Source organism: Cucurbita pepo, chromosome 1 (assembly GCF_057944985.1).
Source record: "Cucurbita pepo subsp. pepo isolate OVF chromosome 1, ASM5794498v1, whole genome shotgun sequence".
Classification (NCBI taxonomy): domain Eukaryota; kingdom Viridiplantae; phylum Streptophyta; class Magnoliopsida; order Cucurbitales; family Cucurbitaceae; genus Cucurbita; species Cucurbita pepo.
Window position 1 is genome coordinate 16,104,735 of NC_141798.1, and position 22,065 is coordinate 16,126,799.

The 22,065-nt window shown below is 34.5% G+C and overlaps 3 protein-coding genes across 3 annotated transcripts; 2 read left to right on the forward strand and 1 right to left on the reverse strand.

The window, feature by feature from the left end:
- Window positions 1-2,431: 2,431 nt before the first annotated feature.
- LOC111784792 (DELLA protein GAIP-B) lies at window positions 2,432-4,824 on the forward strand. Its single transcript, XM_023665383.2, has one exon. The coding sequence runs from the start codon at window positions 2,740-2,742 to the stop codon at window positions 4,501-4,503; it is 1,764 nt and encodes a 587-aa protein (XP_023521151.2). The 5' UTR covers window positions 2,432-2,739; the 3' UTR covers window positions 4,504-4,824.
- Window positions 4,825-8,611: 3,787 nt separating this feature from the next.
- LOC111782065 (protein C2-DOMAIN ABA-RELATED 7) lies at window positions 8,612-10,960 on the reverse strand. The gene is made up of 4 exons (XM_023662845.2): window positions 10,807-10,960; window positions 10,555-10,682; window positions 9,275-9,370; window positions 8,612-9,160 (listed from the first exon to the last, which is right to left on the reverse strand). Exons 2-4 carry the CDS (start codon window positions 10,663-10,665, stop codon window positions 8,846-8,848), a joined length of 522 nt encoding a protein of 173 aa, XP_023518613.1. The 5' UTR covers window positions 10,666-10,682; window positions 10,807-10,960; the 3' UTR covers window positions 8,612-8,845.
- Window positions 10,961-19,508: 8,548 nt separating this feature from the next.
- Window positions 19,509-20,913, forward strand: LOC111784788 (uncharacterized protein At4g22758). Its single transcript, XM_023665380.2, has 2 exons — window positions 19,509-20,284; window positions 20,537-20,913. The coding sequence occupies exons 1-2, from the start codon at window positions 20,047-20,049 to the stop codon at window positions 20,722-20,724; spliced, it is 426 nt and encodes a 141-aa protein (XP_023521148.2). The 5' UTR covers window positions 19,509-20,046; the 3' UTR covers window positions 20,725-20,913.
- Window positions 20,914-22,065: the final 1,152 nt, after the last annotated feature.

The following is a 22,065-nucleotide window of genomic DNA, read 5'->3' on the forward strand; positions in this document are numbered from 1 at the left end:
GAATACTCTATATCTTTCTTGAACATGGTATGCTTAGATTAACTTTCAAGTCGTACTTCTATTTTGGAGCAAAGTTTTATGATTCTACACTTGTTCAAACTTTTTCAAACTGACTATAGGTACGAGCATGCCTAAAGACGAAGATCATCTTTGGGCTTTGTAAATTTGGATTAGTTCTAAAGTTGTACCTCTACTTTGGAGTAGAGTTTAAGATGGCACACCTGTGTCTAGACTTTTTAAATTGGATTTAGGTCTGATTACTGAAGTCTTTCTCATGAATGCTAGCTTAGTCTTTACAAGGTTGGTCATAGTGTGATTTCTCCTTCGACGTAACATCCATAAGTAGGTTTGATTGATTTAAGAGAGGAGTAGTAATTCAGTGCTTTTCTATTACATGCTTGGATGTTTGAGTTAGTTATAGTTTTAAGATACGTGTGGTATGTAAACAAGATCTTTTTTATGTGTATTTTGAAGGCACACTTCACCCCTACTCATAGAGTAAATTAGGATTTTCGAGATGTACACAAGAAATGTTTTGAAGCGCAATAATGAGTTGTCGTCCATTTAGTGACTCTACATTGATCATTAGGACATGATTGACTTGGAGGAATGAGCTTTAGTTGACCTTCGCCCCATAATGTTACATGTTGTTTCTATAAATCAGGACGTAAATACTATATATCTATAAACATTTATTCATGAAGTAAAACAAAGATAAGAAGTAGAAATTTAAATAAAATAATAATATGTTAATATGAGTAATTGGATCTACTCGTGGATTCAGATCTCTTTTTATTTTTTATTTAATATTAAATCAATAAATCTACTTTTGCATTTGGCATTTGAATATGTGAGAATCTAATGTAATTTATAATAATATTTATGATATATATAATAAAAAAAATAGAAAATGGAATTTAAATTATAAATAATGGGAATAGAAATGGGGTGTAAAGTGAGTAGAGAGGTGTAGATAGATAGGTATGAATCTTTTCGAAATAGAGATATAGACAGACACCAAGAGTTGTGAAGACCTACAGGATTCATAAAATGGAATCTTTTTTAGTAGATAGGATGAGTATTCTAAGCCTAAGCTTCTGAATTTCAGGTATTATTCTCCAATATTAAATGGAGCTTTCCTCTTGGATAAGGAACCAAATTGATGTCTCAACCATTCTTTTTTATTAAATTCAATTTAATTTACAAGAGAAGAGAAGAGGATAAAAACAAAGATGAAAATGGGAGATTTTTATGAGTTTATAAAAGGATATACATAAGAGTTTATATATTTTTTTTTAATAAATAAATAAAGTGTAAATTATTATTATTTTTTATTAATTATAATTTGGTTGAATTATAAATTTTAGGGCATCATCTTCTATAATATGAGTTTTTTTTTTTTTTTTTTTTTTTTTAAAAAAAACTAAAAGTAAAACTATTACGTAGCAGTAAAGAAAAGGACTCCATCCTTAGATAAGATCCTTCCATTTAGCAGCACTTTAGGAGGTGAGCGTATAGTGGATACATAGGCACCCATAGTATTTATGTAACAATCTAAGTTTATCACTAGTTGAGATTATATGCTCCATTTTACTCTCCAACTGATCCAGATACAGTAAGGCGAGGCAAATTATGATTCTTTATGAAAAAATATTATTTTAACTAACTAGGATTGAAAGGGTTAATTTTGAACTCGTAGAAATAATTTTAAAAAAAATTATAGGGATTTTTTTTTTTCTAAAAGTTGCATCTTGGGGGGAAATAAAATACTAAATTGGGAAGAGTAAAAGTTGAAAAATTCACCTTGAAAACTGAGAGGTTAGGATTATAGCGAGGAGGAATCCAGGATTGTTCCGACAGAAATAGAGGGGAAAATAAATAATAATAATAGATAAAAGGAAAAAAAAAAAAAACGGGGGCCCACAGGAAAGCATAGGGACACGTGTGAGAATCGTAGAGACAGACTGGAATCCAGTCCAGGTTGTACTGGCATAACTTTACAAATAAAATAATAAATAAATAAAATAAAAAAGCCTTTTGGGGGTATGGTAACGGTGTGGGAGCGTCGCCGTAGTGCGCTGTGTCAGCTGAGATGAGTTGGGCCTTTGCGTCAGGAAACCTGTGGGCCCCCGGCCCATTCACGTATTTTGACCTCCCAATAATAATAAAAATAATAATCACATTTGGAATATTCATCTATAATTATTTACTATTTTATCTAATTAATCATCTCTTTTTCTTTTAGTGTGTTTAAATTAACTTAATTTTTAGTAATTTTAAGTTAATGTGAGGAAGAAATAAATGATGATAGAATAAATTAATTTAGGAGTTAGATGTAAATAATGGAGCATTGAGAAAAATATTAGTAATTAAAATGTTTATGTTAAATTTATAATTAAGAATAGTTTTATATTACAAAAAAAAAAAAATTAATTGGGTGAAGATTGCAAGGCTAAACGGTGTTAACGGCGTTAGATTGGAGGGCTGGTTATGCAGTAAGATATTTGACCGGAATTAGAAGTGACGTTTAGGGGGCCGTTTGAGGTCAATTGGGTGGTTCTTGTTATGTAGGGCAAAGCAGGCGGTGAAGAAGCTGATTCAATCATTCAGAAGAAACCGGTTCACGCCATTTTCCATTCCCAAACCCTCTCATTCTCTTTCCACCTTCACCCAATTTTCTACCCACCTCTCCTCCACGGACCACAACCACTTTATCCGCCGCCGCTGTCGGAAGACAAGATGAAGAGGGAGCATCATCATCTTCATCCTCGCCCGGAGCCGCCTTCCATGGCTGCCGCTCCTAATGGAGACACTTATTTGAATACTGGAAAGGCTAAGCTCTGGGAGGAGGACGCTCAGCTCGATGGAGGAATGGATGAGCTTCTCGCTGTTTTGGGTTACAAGGTTAAGTCGTCGGACATGGCGGAAGTTGCGCAGAAGCTCGAACAGCTTGAAGAAGCTATGTGTCAAGTTCAGGATACTGGCCTTTCGCATCTAGCTTTCGATACGGTTCACTATAATCCCTCTGATCTGTCGACTTGGCTTGAAAGTATGATAACGGAGCTTCATCCGCCGCCTAGTTTTCCGCAGCCGCCTCCCTCGCAGATGAACGATTCGTCGTTTTTAGCCCCGGCGGAATCCTCCACCATCACTTCTATTGATTACGACCCCCAACGACAAACCAGCAGCCTGATTTTTGAGGAGTCTTCCAGTTCTGATTACGACCTTAAAGCTATTACGAGCAACGCGATTTATTCACCAAGAGAGAACAAGCGTTTGAAACCCTCGTCCGAGTCGGACCCGGATTTATTCTCTACCTCGGCGATTGGGGCATCCGATTCTGCAACTCGCCCCATAGTCCTCGTCGACTCGCAGGAGAATGGAATTCAACTGGTTCATGCTTTGATGGCCTGCGCCGAAGCCGTGCAGCAGAACAATCTGAATCTGGCGGAGGCTCTGGTGAAGCGAATCGGGTACTTGGCGGTTTCTCAAGCCGGAGCGATGCGGAAGGTCGCCACGTTCTTTGCCGAAGCATTGGCACGCCGAATCTATAGGGTCTGCCCTGAAAATCCCCTCGATCATTCAATGTCCGATATGCTTCAATTGCATTTCTACGAGAGCTGTCCGTATTTGAAATTCGCACATTTCACCGCGAATCAAGCGATTCTTGAGGCCTTCGAAGGGAAGAAGCGCGTTCACGTAATCGATTTCTCGATGAACCAAGGGATGCAGTGGCCGGCTCTGCTTCAAGCCCTAGCTCTACGGCCGAGTGGTCCCCCAGCCTTCCGTCTCACCGGGATCGGACCTCCGGCGCCGGATAACTCCGATTACCTTCAAGAAGTCGGTTGGAAACTCGCTAAATTAGCCGAAACCATCAATGTCGAGTTCGAATACAGAGGATTCGTGGCGAATAGCTTGGCGGATCTGGACGCGTCGATGCTGGAGCTCCGACCGAGCGAGGTGGAGTCCGTGGTGGTAAACTCAGTTTTCGAGTTGCATAAGCTACTGGCTCGGCCGGGCGCCATCGAAAAGGTTATGTCGGTAGTGAAGCAGATGAAGCCGGAGATCATGACGGTGGTGGAGCAGGAAGCCAACCACAACGGTCCGGTTTTCATGGATCGGTTCACTGAGTCACTCCATTATTACTCGACGCTTTTTGACTCGTTGGAGAGCTCGCCCAACAACCAGGACAAGATGATGTCGGAAATGTACCTCGGAAAGCAAATTTGCAACGTGGTGGCTTGTGAAGGCAGCGACCGAGTGGAGCGGCACGAGACTCTGACTCAGTGGCGAACTCGGTTTTGCTCCTCTGGGTTCGAACCCATCCACCTGGGCTCCAATGCATTCAAGCAAGCAAGTATGCTCCTCGCCCTATTCGGCAGCGGAGAAGGATACCGAGTGGAAGAGAACAACGGATCTCTAACGCTGGGGTGGCACACCCGCCCCCTCATCGCCACCTCCGCCTGGAAACTCGGGAACAACTCGGTGGTGGTAACTCACTGAACAGAGTCAACTCGCTAAAAAAACGAGTGGACTCAAATTCCCAAATTGGGTTTTTCACCCAATGAAGCAGTGGGTGGCAATAACAACGAGCAATCTTATCTCAGCACTGTCTGTCACCTTGACAGCGTGACCCACCACTCCCAAATGTGCCTTTCACCCTCACCTTTCACTTTTGCCTGTCACTCTTTTTTTTTTTTTTTTTCTTTTCTTTTTTTGGGTTTCAAGGGCTCTTTTGTAATTTTCAATTGCAAATTTCTGAAAAAAAAAATGAAAAAAAATGTATTTATGCTTATTTAATAGTAGTAAATATAATTATTATTATTACGTGGAAATTAGATTTGTGATAATAAAAAAAGAAAATGAGGAGGTAAAAGAAAATTAAAAGAAGAGGTTGAATAAGTGAGAGGGTCGTCTGTTGCACTGAAATTTTTACCAATCTAATGTACTTCTCAATAGTTTAATAAATAATTTACCCAAATTATTATAATATGATGAAAGCCCACAAGAAATGAGGAGGAGACTTCCAATTATTCATCAATATTCAAACAAATTCAGAACGGAAGCAATCAAATTAGATTTGTTTTAAGGGATTTGTGACCAAAACAAACTATTTTGCACATGCATCCCATTTATTTTATGTTAATTACACAGACCTATGCTCACTTTTGTGGTGGTCACACGAAAAAAAGGGTATTTTTATCCATATCGCATAAAATGATTGAACTTAATCTGCCAGGTCGTTATTGTTTAATATTATTGGTTGTTGAATTTCTCATTTTACATTTTTATTTTATTTTATGAATTGATAAGTTATGAGCATGAGTGCAGCTTATCACGACTATCGATATATAAAATAATACAATTTGGATTATATTAATATAACATTGTACTTGCTTTCTAATTTCATTTAAATATTATTCAATTTAAACTTACAAAATACTTAAATCCAACTAATTATTTTATCATTTTATTTTTTACACTTCCCAAAACATATTTATTTTCTTTAATTATGTTACAACAACCCTTTTTCTTTTTTTAGATTTCAAAATTCTCTCGAAGAATTAAAAAAAAAATTATAAAATTAAAAAAATAGATGGCATTAGGGAGGGAGGAGAGTGTGCCACGTGTATTTTGCACATTTAAGATCAGGCTTTCCAAATGGTGGGCCTCTGTGTCCAAAGCATACAAGATAGGCCCAGACGGTTTTTTTTTTTTTTTTTTTTTTTTTTTTTTTATGAAAATGTCGTCCAGAAGCTGACGACATATCGAGAGTTTAGACGACATGGAGAAGATATTACTCCTCTCCCTTGCGATATGTCGGACCCCTCCAATTAGTGATTTCTAGTCTCGTGGATATTTATTGTATAGTTTATAATTATTATACAAAATTATTTCTTTTGCAATCATTTTTAACTTAGTTCTTGCCCCAGTTACGAATTGTGATAAAATTCACAAACAAATTGTTACGTGGTTATTATTATAAATGATAAAATTAACAAATAATTAAATTTAAATTTAAAATACTCGAAAGTTGGAATAATGGGACCTTACCCTCACACTACACTAATAGACATTTGATTTATGATAGGATTATAAATAAAATGTTATTAGAGAATCTATAATACTTAAATTTACATGCGTAAAATAGATTTTTGACCCAACTATGAACAACTGTGATTGATCGATTTGTTTGTAATAATTATATCGATAGAAACAACTTATTCTATATTCCATATGAATCCTAGATCTAGTAGAGTAATTTATAGCGAATATAAATCTAATTTTGAATGAAAATTAATTAATTAAAAGTAGAGAATTCTCTCTAAATCTCTCTTTCTTTTATCTCTGGTAATTTTTTTTCAAAAAGCTCTCATAAATTTTGGTTTTATGTTCAAGTAGTGAGGAAGACTTTGTGTGGAGGCAGTTCAACAATTGGAAGAGCTGGAACAGATAGATTAAAGATCTCTGTCATAACTTATTTCATATTTCTTCCATGTAAATTTAGATAACTTTTAGTTTTGTTTAATTTTATATCAAATTAAAGTCAATTCCAATGCGTCCGCTCCATTAGTGAATCGTTCATCCCAATAATGAACTTCCTTAGGGTATCTCCTATGTCAACTAGAATGAGTTCTCATCACTTAGACCCATATGGGTTTTTCTCCAATTCATCCGTTCTTAAAGCTCTAACTTACTTTCTCATAGGATCTATCTATGTGGTTTTAAAGTACTTTGATCAGCTACTTACTAGTATCTTTCATCATCATTGTCATCAACCTACAAATCATAGGTGCTCAAGTCCTCACCTCATCATAATTCCAAGTGATAAGTTTTTATCATACCATTATGGATGTTATCTCATCATCCCTACTAGGGGTGTCTCTATAGTAGGCTTCATAACATCAGTATCATTAAAAAAAGAGCGATCCTCATACCTACCAACACTTATCTACCTATGTAGTCACTTGCCCTCATCCGAACAAGATCACAGTTAGAGCTTCTCCCCTCAACTCACCCCTTGTATTCAACTTAAACCCACTCGACCCTCGCCCAAAAGAGGAGAATCTGATGAAAATCAAGTATTGACAGATATTGCACCTCTCCTTCGCTGACATTGATCACATACAAGTAGTGACAGTTTCTTCTTTTATTTTATATAGTTAGATATTACAAACTGTTCTAGAAATATTTGTAAATTATACACACTCGAAAAAAACAATACAAATATAAATATGTTTTAGAACCTTATATCAAACATTGTTTCAATATTTTCATATAAAAAGTATTTTTTTTTTTTAATGCATATTATTAATTTGATGATGTTTATATATCAATGATTTTGAAACGAATAAATATATGGATATGAATGAATGGGAGGCAAATGCTTTGTAAGAAGTCAAACATAAATTGAGTTTGAAGTTAACTCAACTTTGAATATTTTGTATAAAGGGTCAGAATTATTTTTGCAAATTTTAAAAAACTATATTTATTTATTTTAATAAACTTTTTTATATTATTTTCTTAAAGTTATTATTTTGATGAATTAAATAGCAACAATCAATATAAAATTTTATTGATTATTAATAATGTAAAACAAAATTTTTATTTAAATTTAAATCAATTATTATTTTTTTAATTGAAATATTGTCAAACATAATCTCCCCTACATCTTAAAAATTGATTTAATATCTTTTCAATATAATAACTTCGGTCAACAAATCAAACGTAATATAAGTTGATAATATAAAACAATTCATTTGAATATACCAAATTAAACTGAACTTTAAAGATAATTTAATTTTTTAAAAAAAGTTAATTAATTTAATATTGATTTATTAGACGTAAAATTAAAATTTTAAAAATTTATTAAAGAAGAATAAAAAAATAAAAAAATATCTTAAACATTTTGAACCAAATCTATCATACCAGGTTGACCACTTTCAAGTTGGAATGTTTTACACGGAAAATCTATTCTTAAATATGTTCCATTTTTTCTGGTTTGTTTAAATCATTAGTATTAATTTCCATGAAATAAAACTATATATTTCATTATCAATCATTCATTACTTTAATATTTTGTAATTAAAATAAATTTGATTAATTTACCTGACTTGACTTTTGAGTTACAAGGCCCAAGCCCAGGCCCAAATATAAATCCATTTCTCCATACATTTCAAAGGGTTAGTTTCTTAAATTATTTTAATGATATTTTTCTGAAGAGTTTAAAGAATAAGTTATTCTCCAGTTAGATGATTTTTGTAAAGAATTTTTTAATTAAATTGTTAATTTTAAATAATATTTCATATCTAGTTATCAACATAAAGTTTCATAATATTTTGAACCCCAAGCAAATATCTTATAAGTCAGTATGAAATAAATGATTCAAACATAACCATATCTTCGATACATATAACAAATAAGAACGAAGATAAACACGAACTAGGATGGAGAATAGGCAACGAAAAATCCTTTTTCCTCCCACTCCGTCGTCCATTCCCCGCTTAATTTGGGATTCCTATAATACCCACCGGGGAAAAATATATATAAACGTCCCTAATTGGGAGTACGTCGAGTTTGCTGAAGAGAATTTTGGCAAGAAACGAGTAAATGGCAGAAGACATAGAGTAGTTAATATATATGTGATTACAGGATGAAGTTGTCACTTTGCAGAAGCAGAATAAAGAGAATTCAGGCATATATATTCATTCTACAGAACCAGAATTCTAAGTCCAGTTTCAGGTCAACAAGGCAAATACCCTTATTTCCTTCTGCTAACATCTACAAGCCATGAAACTGGGAAACTTATTACATAGTGTACCTAGTAGTGCATCAATTTAGGAACTTAGAAGTGGCTCATACCCTCTTTCGGCAGACCCTTAGATCCCGGAACATCGATCCATTCGAGCTGAATCTCCACCTCACCACACTCTACATTCTTCAACCTAAGGTGCATGTTCTGTATAATTTTCCCTTTGTTCCAAACACATTGGCTCTCATCAGCTAAGTCGTTTGTTCTGCTTGGATATACCCTCTTAACCACACACCCCTCTGGGAGGCTTTCCAGTCCCATCTTCAGACATTCGATGTATGGTTCGATGTCAATTACGGCATCTCCCATTTTGTCATGGTCTGTTACTGTGTCTTTGTCATACACTGACTGCAAAAATGAAAAAGAAAGAAAAGAGCATAAAGCAGTAAGTTACACATTCTCCTCATCTGGTGGTTGGCTTGAAGCTCTCATTCATAATTATCAAAGATAAATATCACTTACTAAACCGATTGGAGTCCTAAGATCTGCAATAGAAAGAGTCAGTTCATCATTCCATTCAGGATTGCAATTATTTTTCACCACACGGGTCTTCAAACTCTGCACCAGTTTGAGTTATGTAAGAAGAATACTAAAAAACTCATTCAAGATTTAAATGAGAAGGCTTAAAGATATCAGTAATGTGGACTTTAGTTCATTAGTTTGAAAGCTTGGGTTTTCATAGTTAGAGTTAGGAAACGTAAAATTCTGTGTTCAGAAATGGGCATTGGGAACTTTCTTCTGAGTGATTTATGTTTGGTTCATAAGTTTCTTGCAGTACAAATCCGGAGAGATGTATTTCAAGAGTAAAAGTATCATTTCATTGATTATCAAACAGTTTATCTCTAAGACAAGCAATCTAATGTATCAACAATCAACATAAATCCGAACTTCTCAAACCAGGAATCAAATGCCTCGAAAAAGTAGATTAAGACTAAGTTGGATCAACTGTTCTGACCATAAATTTACCTATTGGCATTCGCAAGAAAGTTTGATGGCACAAAGCATAATCTAATACATATATAACGGTCTAAGCTCATCTCTAGCAGACATGGTGCTCTTTAAAAAGCATCTGCTAGGGAGAAGTTCCCACACCCTTATAAAGAAGGCTTCGTTTTCGCTCTCCTCCCCAACCGACGTGGGATCTCACAACATACCAATGAACACCAAATGATCATATAATTTTGTCTACATTTTGTGCTTCATCCCATGTTTTCTGTTATTATAAATCACCAAGCATTCACAACACTTCTTTTGCCTATACAAGAAGAAACCTCTTTGTTGAGTGTTGAGAAGTTACAAGAATTTGAGGACACAAACGTCCTACAATCGTATAAAAGATCCCCCAAATCGAAAAATAACAAAGAATACAAAACTAAGCCGCCATTTTAGACAAAATTCAATCAAATCAAATCAACCTGGTGTTATGGCTAAGATGGTATCATGATCTCTTAACTGATATCGATCAAACCAGATAGATTATCACTGATTTTCTTTCTATTTTTTATTTTCCCTAGAACCCTGCAAGCATATCCGATTAGTCTGAATTAGCACAAACAGTCAGTTTCTTTCAAACGCCAATTTATATATATTTCTAGGGGTAAAGCAGATGGACGTCGGAGTCGAATAACGTAAAAGGAGCTAAAACAGTAAGCATCCATTCAAGAAATTGTAGCAGAAAACATAGTAAGACCATCAATCTCCCCAATAACAGAAAACTTCAAGAAAGAAATCAAATCGAATACCGTATCGCCCATAGTGACGACGACAAAAGGATCACTGCTACGAGTATCACGAACAGCCAGATTAGAACCGCGCAGCACCCGAATTCGGAGAAGACCCAAGAAGTGTTCCATCGTGGAGCAAATTAGACCTCAATCGTGAAGAAAATCAAATATAAACAATTGCACTATGTAGTTGATAGAAATTTTGATTATCACCAAATGAAAAATCAGAACTCAGAAAGCATCACAATGAGTTGGAGAAGAGAGAAATACAGAATTGAAGATGGAAGATTGAAAAAGTGGCCGGTCGGAACTCGGGGAGTTTCTTTGTGGTCCACCGTCGTCGCCGCACTAAATTGTAGCGTTGCCTGTCAGGTCCCTAGTTTTTTATTTTCTTTTTATTTTAAATATATCAAATTCGGATAACCAAACATTTATTTTGTTATTTAATTTTTTTTTAATTAAAAAAAAAAAAACAAGTTTACATATCACTTTCCATTTAATTAATTTTTTTTTTTTTTTTTTTTTTTTTTTTTTTTTTACTTTTTACCTTTTTACTTTTGGGGGAAATATTTCAAGTTATTACCATGAGATTTGAATTTCATAAAATATAACCGTTGCAATGTGTCTTGGTTAGTCGGTTTTACTAATTCCCACATTTATCTAAATGGAAAGGAAGGTAAAAATTAGAATAGTGAGTTAAATAAATAAGGAGTTAGAGATGTGAATTTTCCACCGACATTAATAAAAAAAAAAATTGAGAAAATTCATCCTATTTGTAGTATAATATTATTTATGGTATGAAAAATTTAAAATTATTAATATAATCATATGGTTGACGTACATGTTTAAACAATAATTTGAAAGATCTATAGTTTATTAATAAAATCGGTGTCTTATCATAGAAATATTGTTATTACGTCTCACTTTGTAATGTTCCAAAAGTTTTTTATTTTGTCTTCGAATCGTCAGTTTCAGTCTATTCCCAGCTTGTCTCGCTCTTAGGTTGACCCTTCTACTTGACTATTCTACTCGTGTAATGGGTGTATGGTCCTGTCCCGCCTATAGTGGGATCAACTATGATATACTTAATTGATTCTTGGGGGATAGAGGGCTCGTGGTACCAGTTGCCTTTCCTCCTTTGCTTTGAGAATTGTGTGAACAAAGATTGCATAGAAGGGAAAGAGGTCTTCGTACAAGGAAGTTCATCTACAAGATTTGGTAGTGCCCTCGTGGGCACGTTCCTATTAGAGTCGGTCTGATCTAATCGAAGTCAACTGACTCACATAGAATACGGGGTGAGTTTTCACCGAGTTGATCGCTTGAGTCTATAGACTACCTCGGTTTTCTACGAGGTCTTTATAAATATGTTAATTAAGAATATTAATATTTCAAAAGATGACCATATGCGACTAGGTTTTAATCCTGAGCGTCCTTTGATTTGCATGAATGTGAATGGTTGTTGTAGTCGATTCAATATGTTTACCATTTCAAAAACTTGACCAAATAAATGAGAATATAATTTCATGAGATAAATTTACTCATTAAGATAAGTAGATGAATAGTTTCCTTAAACACTGATTTCGAGACTTAAATAATAGGGTCCTTCCCTCTCATTAACTCAAGAGGGACTTGGTTTATGGTTTGATCAAAAACAAATTATTCATTAGATAATCAATGATATTTGAGGTATGAGATGTATATAGGGGTAAAATAAACTTTTGACTAGACTGTAATCACACAACTTGTGAATGATTGACTTTCTTGTAATGATTATATTAATGGACAAAATTTATTCTACCATGTATAATAGTATAACTCTAAGTCCTAAATAAAATAACTTATAGGTAATGAATGAAAATTAATTAATTAAAAAGTTTAAATTAATTTTATATCTCTGTAACGTTTCCATTTCCATGCTAGTTGATAGTAACACTAAAAAGAATCCATTTATTTTAAATACTAAAAGAAAAAAATATATAAAAGGAAAATTATATGGATGGTATTTGGTATCTTAAATATTAAAATAATTAATGTATATTATATATCTTTCTTAATTGAATACATATTAAATATATTATGCAATATTATACAAATATTTAAATATATTATTTGACAAAACTTCTCTCCAAGAGTCTCTACCAATAGAAACTTTGGATTGACTCAAATGAGCATCCTACATTTTCTCCCCTAGAAAGTAGATTCTCTATCCCCACATGGAAACCGATTTAGTTATGCTCATAGCATGCATGAAAGTATAATATAAGAAGCACGTAATAGAATCTGAGCATGATATGAGTTGACCTAATGCATGTAAGAGCACGTTAAACATTCTGATGCATGTTTATCGAGGAATAAACCATTGAGCTATGATTTGATTGAAATCGGGCATGCCTTTAGTGTGCTACAAAGCATGTTATAGGAAACCTATTATAAATGTTTGAGCATAGAATGAGTTGAGATGGTACATGTTAAATGTTGTTATGCATGTTTACTAAATGCGTACACACTGTGTCCTATGAACTGAAATTCATGACTAGGTATCCATGTTTAGATCGTTGTGCTATGTCTCTATTTCATATGTTTGTGATGTATTCAGTTATACAAAAACGATTAGGGGTTCGCCAACTAACCTTCAAACATGAACCTGACTCAAGGGTTCAGATAACCATAAAACTGGCTTATGATACTTTATGACTTATGATGGTACCCTATGGAGCTACTGTGAAGTTTTTGAGTTAGCTCCCTATAGTGAGCCTGTCACAAGGGATAGAGGTCCATAGTTGTACCTTAAGAGTTTGCTATGATTATTGTTCATACACGTGAGTTATGCGGTTATACGGGGACGATTGAGAGTTTGCCAACTAGCTCCTAATCATAAACTTGACTCGATTGTCAGGGGTCCGAATAACCATAGAACTAATATATGATGTTTTATGACGTACAATTTTTGCTCTGTGGGGACTATTAGGGAGGTTGCCGGTTAGCTTTCCTTTGGTGAATATGTCACAAGCGGCAAGGGTCCACAGTTGCGCCTTAAAGTTTGATGAGCCTAAACATGCATGAACCCTATGAGATAGACATTAAGATCACACCTTGAGGAATAAAGATATGATGATAAAAGAGACTAGCAGAAACGACTAATTAGAAGACCTAGAGAACTTAAGAATGTTATGAGGGCTAGAGGTCCAATTAGGACCAAGAACCAAGAAAATAGAATGAGTAAACCTAGGGGTAGTCTAGGAAACAAATTAATTAAGGCACCGAACCCCCAAATGAGAATAAGGCACCGAACAAATTAAATAAGATTAATAAAATTTTATAACAAACTAGCGAATATATTTTATATACTCACTCTTTGCTGCTTCAATTTTCTTTTTAGGTGGAGCTTGATCTAGCAATTGAGGGAGAGGCACACATAGGTTGTTGGTCACCGGGAGTCTTGTCACACTTAAGACTGATTTCCTTTTGTACTTATATTTTAAATTTTGTATTTCATGTATTTTAAATAGTTTGACCTTGTAGTAGTATGTTTTGGTGGTCTCCGTTTGTCTTTTGTAAAAGAAAAATTTTCATTACTATTTTAATTGAATTAAAAAATGCATATACCCTTCATTTACTCGGGTGTCACATGTACACCAACTTTCACTTTGTTTGTCCCCGAACCACATCCTAATGGGAGAGATACTACTCTTATACCATTTGTAATACCCCATGCCCAAAATTCAAATCAGAATTCAGAATTAAGATTCAACACCTGATGTCCTCATCATTCTCCTGCAACATGGTCACGTTACCTTTCCTTGCTTTTTAAAAGTGAATACTATCCCCACAAACCAACACGAGTCCTTCCATATGCTTACTAGTAGAGACATATGCTCTTGCCGGAAGATGGTTCCAAGTTGCCCTCCCTGTTGCGCTTGGACCGCTTTATTGGTTAATAGGTTGTCTGCACGACCCTCCATGCAATTCATGACAATATGTCCTTCTTGACCATACCAGAAACATGCTCTAGTGCAAGTCAAGCATCGTCCCAGTGTTTCCTTCCACATTCATTGCACTAGGGTCTCCCTTACCCTACAAGGTTCACCTTCTATTTTGTGACTCAATCATAGAACTTCATAGTTAAACATGTTTTACTTGGGACAATTCTATATAGGGTGAGATCTTGAAAATTTACCTAGGCTGCATGTGAGTGAGGATAAAATATGCTAGAAGTATTTGTGTTGGTACGTAGAGATAGTCTTCATTATTAAGAAGCAAGGAACGTAAGTAATGTAACCATGTCGCAGGAGATACAATGGAATGTTGGGGCTATCAGATGCCGAATCTGAATTTTGAATCCTTATCTGAATCTTGGGCATGAGTCATTACGTGAAGTCTCACATTGGTTGGGGAGGAGAACAAAACATCATCTATGAAGGTGTTGAAACTTTTTCCTAGCAGACGCGTTTTAAAGTCAAGGGAAAGTCCTCACTTCTAGATTAATTTGGGTAGAAATTAATGTGTGAATATAACATAAACATGATAAAAAGTAAAAGTTAGAATATTAAATCTTCTTTTAGATACTAAAATACAATACAGTAAAATTGAAAGCTTGGGGGCAAGGGTAAAATAGAAATTTCAGACGTTGTATTTGATTTCGTATTTTCAAAATAACTGCAATTATTAGTCTTTAATCGTCCTCCATTTTCCAATTTGGCCCCTAATATTGGTCCAAAGCTTCCCTAAATTTAATAAGCTCCTTACTTTCAACACATTCTATTTTTAGTAATTTTCATTAAAGTCATTACTTAAATGGGAAAGATGGGTAATAAATAATAATTTTGAAAGGGTAAATTCATTTGAATTTTTATTTTCAAAAACAATTACAATTTGGTCTCTAATCGTCCTCTATTTTCCAATTTGGCTCTCCATTTTCGTCAAAAATTTCCCTCCATTTTATAACTTCTCTAATTTCAAAACACTCTAGTTTTAGTAATATTTATTAAATCATACCTTAGATATAAAACATAGATGGTAAACAGTAATTTTCAATGGTAAAACTGTAATTTTCCAACTTAACCCTTAATTTTGGTAATAAAACAACTTCTTCCCTACTTTTCAACATTGTTCTAATTTTAGTCATTTTCATTAAAGTCATAATTTAAATAGGAAAAATAGAAAGGTAAAAATTGAAAATTTTCACAATTTTCTTTAAATTGCAATTTGGTCTCTAATCGTTCTCCATTTTCCAATTTTTGTCTTTAATATTGGTAAAGAAAAACTTCCCTAAATTTTACAATACCCTATTTTCACTCATAACTTAAACATGAAAAAAAAAATAGTCGTAATAATATCAAGTCATCTTGAGCTAATAAATATACGTCATAATTTACAAAAAAAAAAAATGTGGTTTAAAACGAACTATATATATTATTTAATGAGAATTAACGTAACAATAGTGTAATATTTTAGTAACTCATAAAAGAAAAAATTATATAAAACAAACATATCTTAAAAGCTGAAATATTTGAATTATCCTTTCGGTAGTAGATATTGTCCTCTTTAGACTTATCCTTTCGGACTTCCCACCACTAGCAGATACTACTTCGAGCTTACTCTTTCGAGCTTTCCCATAAGGTTTTTAAATTAGATAGGGTTTCCACACCCGTATAAAGAATATTTAGTTCTACTCCTATTTCACACTTACGCATATGGTCCACGTTCTGATAACTATTCTATTTTTAAAAATTATTCTTATTTCTTTATAATTCATCTTGTGCTACCAACAAATATGAAAACACTAAAAAAAAAAAGAGAGAAGGGTGAGCAAAGGGCTTGTGGGTCCTTCCTTTCCACGCAAAGGCTGAGCAAAGGACATAAAAAGGAAGAGAGAATCACGCAAATGCCAAGAAGAACTAAACCAGATATGCCCAAATATGAGGCTTCTGGGTCCTTCCTTTTCTACACGTTGGTGGCCACTTGGGCCATAAAACCAACCAAAACAGAAATGTGGTATCAAAATAATGCCTCCACCAACGCCATCTGATATACTTAAATTGCTTACAATAATACTATTCCACTCATGAATCGTGTTTCTTGTTGCTGCTTTTGCAACATTTACAATATCAATGGACTTTCAATGAGATAGATAGCGTTTCAAACATTGTTATGAAGAACATGCAGTTCATCCATTCTTTTAGCTGAAATTAATGAAACATCTGCGACTCATTCACCAAAACAAAATGTAGAAACAATATGAAGCTTAGAATGTCAAATTTTGGGTATTTGCCCGTGTGTGAACATGGCCAACCAATAACGTTATCAGATGGAAGGAACCTTTTTTTGACAAATCAAAACTAGAAAAAGGTTGCTTAAAGCTAGAGATTTTTCTGTGAATTGGAAACCGACTTTCTATCTTCGGGACCCATGGGACCCAAACGGAAGCTTGACTAAGTGTCACAATTGTCCTTATTCGAGCATAATGAATGATATTTGATATCATCTCCGGGTATTCTTTCGAGCTTCCCTCAAGGTTTTTAAAACACGTCTACTAGGAAAGAGTGTTTCGTTCCGCTCTCCAACCGATGTGGGATCTCACAATCCACCCCATTCAGTGTCCAGCCTCCTTGATGGCACTCATTCCTTTCTCCGATCGATATGGACCCCCACCAAATCTACCCTTTTGGGGCCAGCGTCCTTGTTTGCACATTGCTCTATGTGCACCCCCTTCGGGGCTCAGCCTTCTCGCTAGCATATTACTCGGTGTCTGGCTCTAATACTATTAGCAACAGCCCAAGTCTACTGCTACTACTAGTAAATATTGTCCTAGTTCGGGGTTTCCCTCAAACTTTTTAAAACGCATAAGGGAGAGGTTTCTGCACTCTTATAAAGGGTGTTTCGTTCTCCTTGCAACCCGATGTGAGATCTCAGACCTAAACTAAAGCTTAGTTCAGTGTTACAATTACCCTTTGTTTGCAACTAATAAGTGATAATTTTGATATCACCTTCGAAACTAAATCAACCAACTCAGACTTGAATAGTTGGCACAAATAGTCTCATCTCATAACTTAGGAAAGTGATTTTAGAAAACGTTTTGAAAAGCATTTTTCTAGAATGGAATTAAATCAGAAATTACAAAGTCAACAACTTCATAAAGCTTATCTAAACTGCCGCACCCCCTACTACCAGCAAAACCAGCTGGCCAAGTCTTGAAAAGTGAGGCGTATATCTCAGAGGCATTTACACAAACAGGTGGTGCGCATGCAATTGAAAACAAAAGAAATACATGGAAGCCAAGCATGAATAGAAAACAGACAGAGAAGATCAGTAGCCTTTAGGGCAGGGGGGGCCACCAGGCTTGAAAAGGATTACCAAACGCAAACCAAATTTGAATTTGGATTAAAAACTTAAAACATGGGGCTTGTGTGAAATCCAAAACAGTCAAGTAAAGGGAGTATTCACAGCGCAAATAATGGAACCTGCTTCGAATCTCCATCATGGAAAGCGAACGAACTGTATTCACCGCCGAATGGGTAGCTCCTTCTTGCTGCCATTGATGAACAACCGACTTCTTCTTTTGTCCACTTTGAACATAAGTTCTCATCGCTTTGCTTTGCTTTGCTTTGGGATTCTCCAACAGGCCTCAATCATTCCCTAAATTAGTTGATGTGTGACTTCCATCATCCACCAACTCCTCTCTTCCAACAAACTACGCCTCCCCTTAATCGAGGCTAGACTCCTCACCTCCCCCTTGATGGAGTCTAGTAATTTTTTACTCCTTCGAGGAGGCTCGACTCCTTTTCTTAGGAGTCTTTTGTTCGATATTTGAGGATTTACCAATCTATTGGCACGACTAAATAGGGCACGGCTCTAATATCATGTTAGACAAACACGACTCTCCACAATGGTATGATATTGTCCAATTTGAGCATAACTTCTCATGACTCTGCTTTGAGTTTCTCAAAAGATGGGATGGAGGAGAGTATTTTTGTTTATAAACTCATCATCATTTTCTAAATTAACATACTCAATTTTCCTTTTTTTTAATTCCATTTTGATACATTCCGACCATTTCCTCTTATGAAAGCTCATTTTCATTATTAATGAGTTTGAATTTAGTGCACGTTTGATAATGGTTTTAATTTTTATTTTCTTTTACATTTTAGGAATTATTTATTTTTATAAATTACAAATATATTTTGGAATTTTAGTTTTTAGCCTACTTTCTATTAATTTTTAGCACAAATTTATAATGTTATTTAAATTTATAGAATAAAACAAGCTCATTTTAATTTAGTGCACTTTTAATAATTATTTTAATTTTGATTTTCTTTTAAACTTTTGAAAATATTTATATTTATAAATTACAAATATATTTTGAAAGCTTTCGTTTTTAGCTGACCATTAGTTTTAGTTTAATTTTTAGCTCAAATTTTAAATTTTTATTTAAATTTAGAGTACAAATCCCTAATTAAAAAAAAAAAAAAACAAAACACTAATTATCTCTAAATATTATATTTTAACCTATAACATTAGAAATAGAAATTTTGTTATACTAACCAAAATTTTGAATAAAATTGTTCATAGAGCCCTTAATCGTAAATTTGATAAAAGAAAAATGATAAAAATTTAAGATTATATGTAAAGCATAAAAGAAGGGAGAAAACATAAATTAGAAAAAAAAACAATAAAATACAAAACATGTTGGATTTTAATTTAAAATGGTTGAAAAGTAGGTTTAATAATATATTTATAATTATTACCATTGGAATCTAAATTATTAATGGAGAAAAATAAAAATAATTTGTGAAGCAAAATTAAGGCTGAAAAATGTGGGGGTCAAAATAAAATAAAAGAAAAAAGAAAAGGAATAAGGAATAAAAGCATTTAATAAACGAATCGGGAAAAAAAAAAAATAATAAATAAATAAATTAAGATATATTATGGTTGTTGGCCCTAAAACAAAGCCCTAACCCTAAGCAAATCCATTTAAATACCACCTGCCATCCTCGTCGGTACCCACAATTCTCAGTTTTCACCATTGTTTTCTTCTTCTCAATTCATTGTATTCCCTTCTTTCTCTCCTCCCTCTGCAAATCAATTCCGTTTCTCGCTGTGATTGTTTTCTTTCATCCGCCGGAATAGGTTCGAGAATTTTTCAAGGAGTTGTGAATGGTTGAAGAAAATTCCAGGAGTAGTAATTACATGCGCTCCCTTTTGGATTCAAGGGCGAGCGCTCGTCTTCCTCTTTCTGCTTCTTCTTCTTTTGCTTTTGGTTCTTGCAAGGAAGGCTGGTACTACCGCTGCCTTGGAGTTGACCCTTGAGATCTCTTTCTCTCTAATCCATATACTCATTTCAAGGAATTTTCATTTTCTTTTAAGTTTTTGCGATTTTTCTCTTTCGATTTTTTGATACCGGCGCTAGCTCTGGTGAATTTCTCGGGGCTGTTGTCGTCGGTATCCGGTTCCCTGATTCGGATATAGTTTGAAGGAAAAAGAAGGGATTGCGATTTCTTTTTTTCTTTTTGTATGAAGATGTTGCTGTACAAGCAGAAGAAGAACCAGAATGTTAAGGGCAATAGGCTGTTGATCAGCATCAATGTGCTCGGCAGCGCTGGTCCGATTCGATTTATTGTAAGCGAGGAGCAACTTGTTGCTGATGTTATTGATACCGCGTTGAAATCCTACGCGCGTGAGGGCCGGCTCCCAATTCTTGGCTCTGATCTTCACGATTTCCAGTTTTATTGTCCGAGTGCTGGACCAGATGGTAATTCTAATTTTATATTTTGTTCTCAATTCATTTGTGTTAATTCGTTGCAATTTTCCTCTACAATCGTGTTGCATGTTTCTAATCTGAAAGGATGGAGAAAAATTAGATGTTATTCCGTATTTATCTCATTTTGTGATGGGGTTCTCTGTTTTGGGATGTTTGGATTCTCTGTTGTTCGGTCTTTTGAATCCTCTGATAAAAAAAATTCTGGGTTGTAGTTTCTCATGTTGTATGGGTTTTTTTGTGCAGCCTTGAGTCCATGGGACACAATTGGATCGCACGGAGCTCGAAACTTCACGTTGTGCAAGAAACCACAGGCAGAGAAAGTGGGAGAAGATGGAAAAGCAGCATCACGGCCAGCCATCCATCGCAAAGCCTCAGGGAGCTGGAAGTCATGGATCAACAAGTCTCTGAATATGAAAATCTATTCCCATTGAATCCGCGTAATGATGATGGGTGATAGCCTTCAATTAGGTTGGTTTTAGTTTGTTGTGAGCCTTTGCAATTTGTTTTTTTCCTCCTTTTGTAATCTTGTTGGACCCGTATTTCAACTTGCTTTAAAGTTGGGTGGGGTTCCCTTCCCTCTTCTTCAAATAAACACTTAGATTTTACCCCTTTGAAACAAATTGCATCATAGTTTTTGATTGGCCATATATTGTTAAAAAGGTTATGGATGGAACTCGAAGAGTGTGTTCAATGAAAATGGGAGTTTGGCGCACATTAAGGAATTGTATAATTGAAAAGGTGGTGGTGGATGGTTTGATGTTGACTGTGTGAAATCTGAAGCGCTACGTATCACGTTTTGTGGATACTGATTATGTCATTGACAGAGCCTCACTTTCAATGGTGTTTGTGGGTCACCCACCAGCCCTTTTGACCTTTTTCTTTTCCCTTTTTCCTTCTCGTGTTGAAACCAGTGGTTTCTGTTCTCGTGGATTTTCGTTGTAGCAAGCAAGTTAAAATTGTTAAGATAGGAAGAGAGAGCTCATAAAAATTGACTTGACCATCAATACATTTTATCTGTTCATTGAACTCAACCCATAGTTTTGGGAGGCCTAAATTTTATGCCCAATCTTTGCGACGGTTGCACGCGTCGGGCAGCTACCTGCTACTCACGCTCACGCCTCCTCATAAGTCCATTTCTGCGACTAGTATTTGCATCACCCTTAAATTTTTATTTGATGAATGAGATATTATATGGATTTGGTTTAATGAAAAAGGAAAAAGGTTGTGTTGGAGCTTATTTGAAAGTGGAGTTTGAGTTTGATGGATATTTTTAAAAGAATTATCAAATATCTATATTTAAATTAATAAATACATATACTTTTTTATATTATTTATATTTCAGGTAAGATAAAAGTGGAAATATTCACTCAGTAAATAACCGTACTATTGGAGTCCGAGAATGCAAACACATACAGAATGATAAGACCTATCATTTAAAATCCTCTTGAACCAACTACCTTTTTTTTGGTTGGTTATTTGATTCATTTTGTATATTGGTCCATGTTTGATATGTTTGGTCTTTTCGCCTAATTTAGGAAGCAATTTGGATTTGTGCTTGTGGTCCATCCCTACCATAAGTAAATGATACTGAATTTTTGTAGCTCATTTTGAAATGTAGCCATAGATAATTTTTTTTTTTAAATTTTATTTTTTTAGAAGTTTTTTAAAAAGCAAGAAAATAAAATGAAACTAAGATTAAAATTAACAAAATAGTGAATTAAAGCCAATGGGTAGGATTAAGTTTGAAAGAATAATAATCCATCAAGTTGATT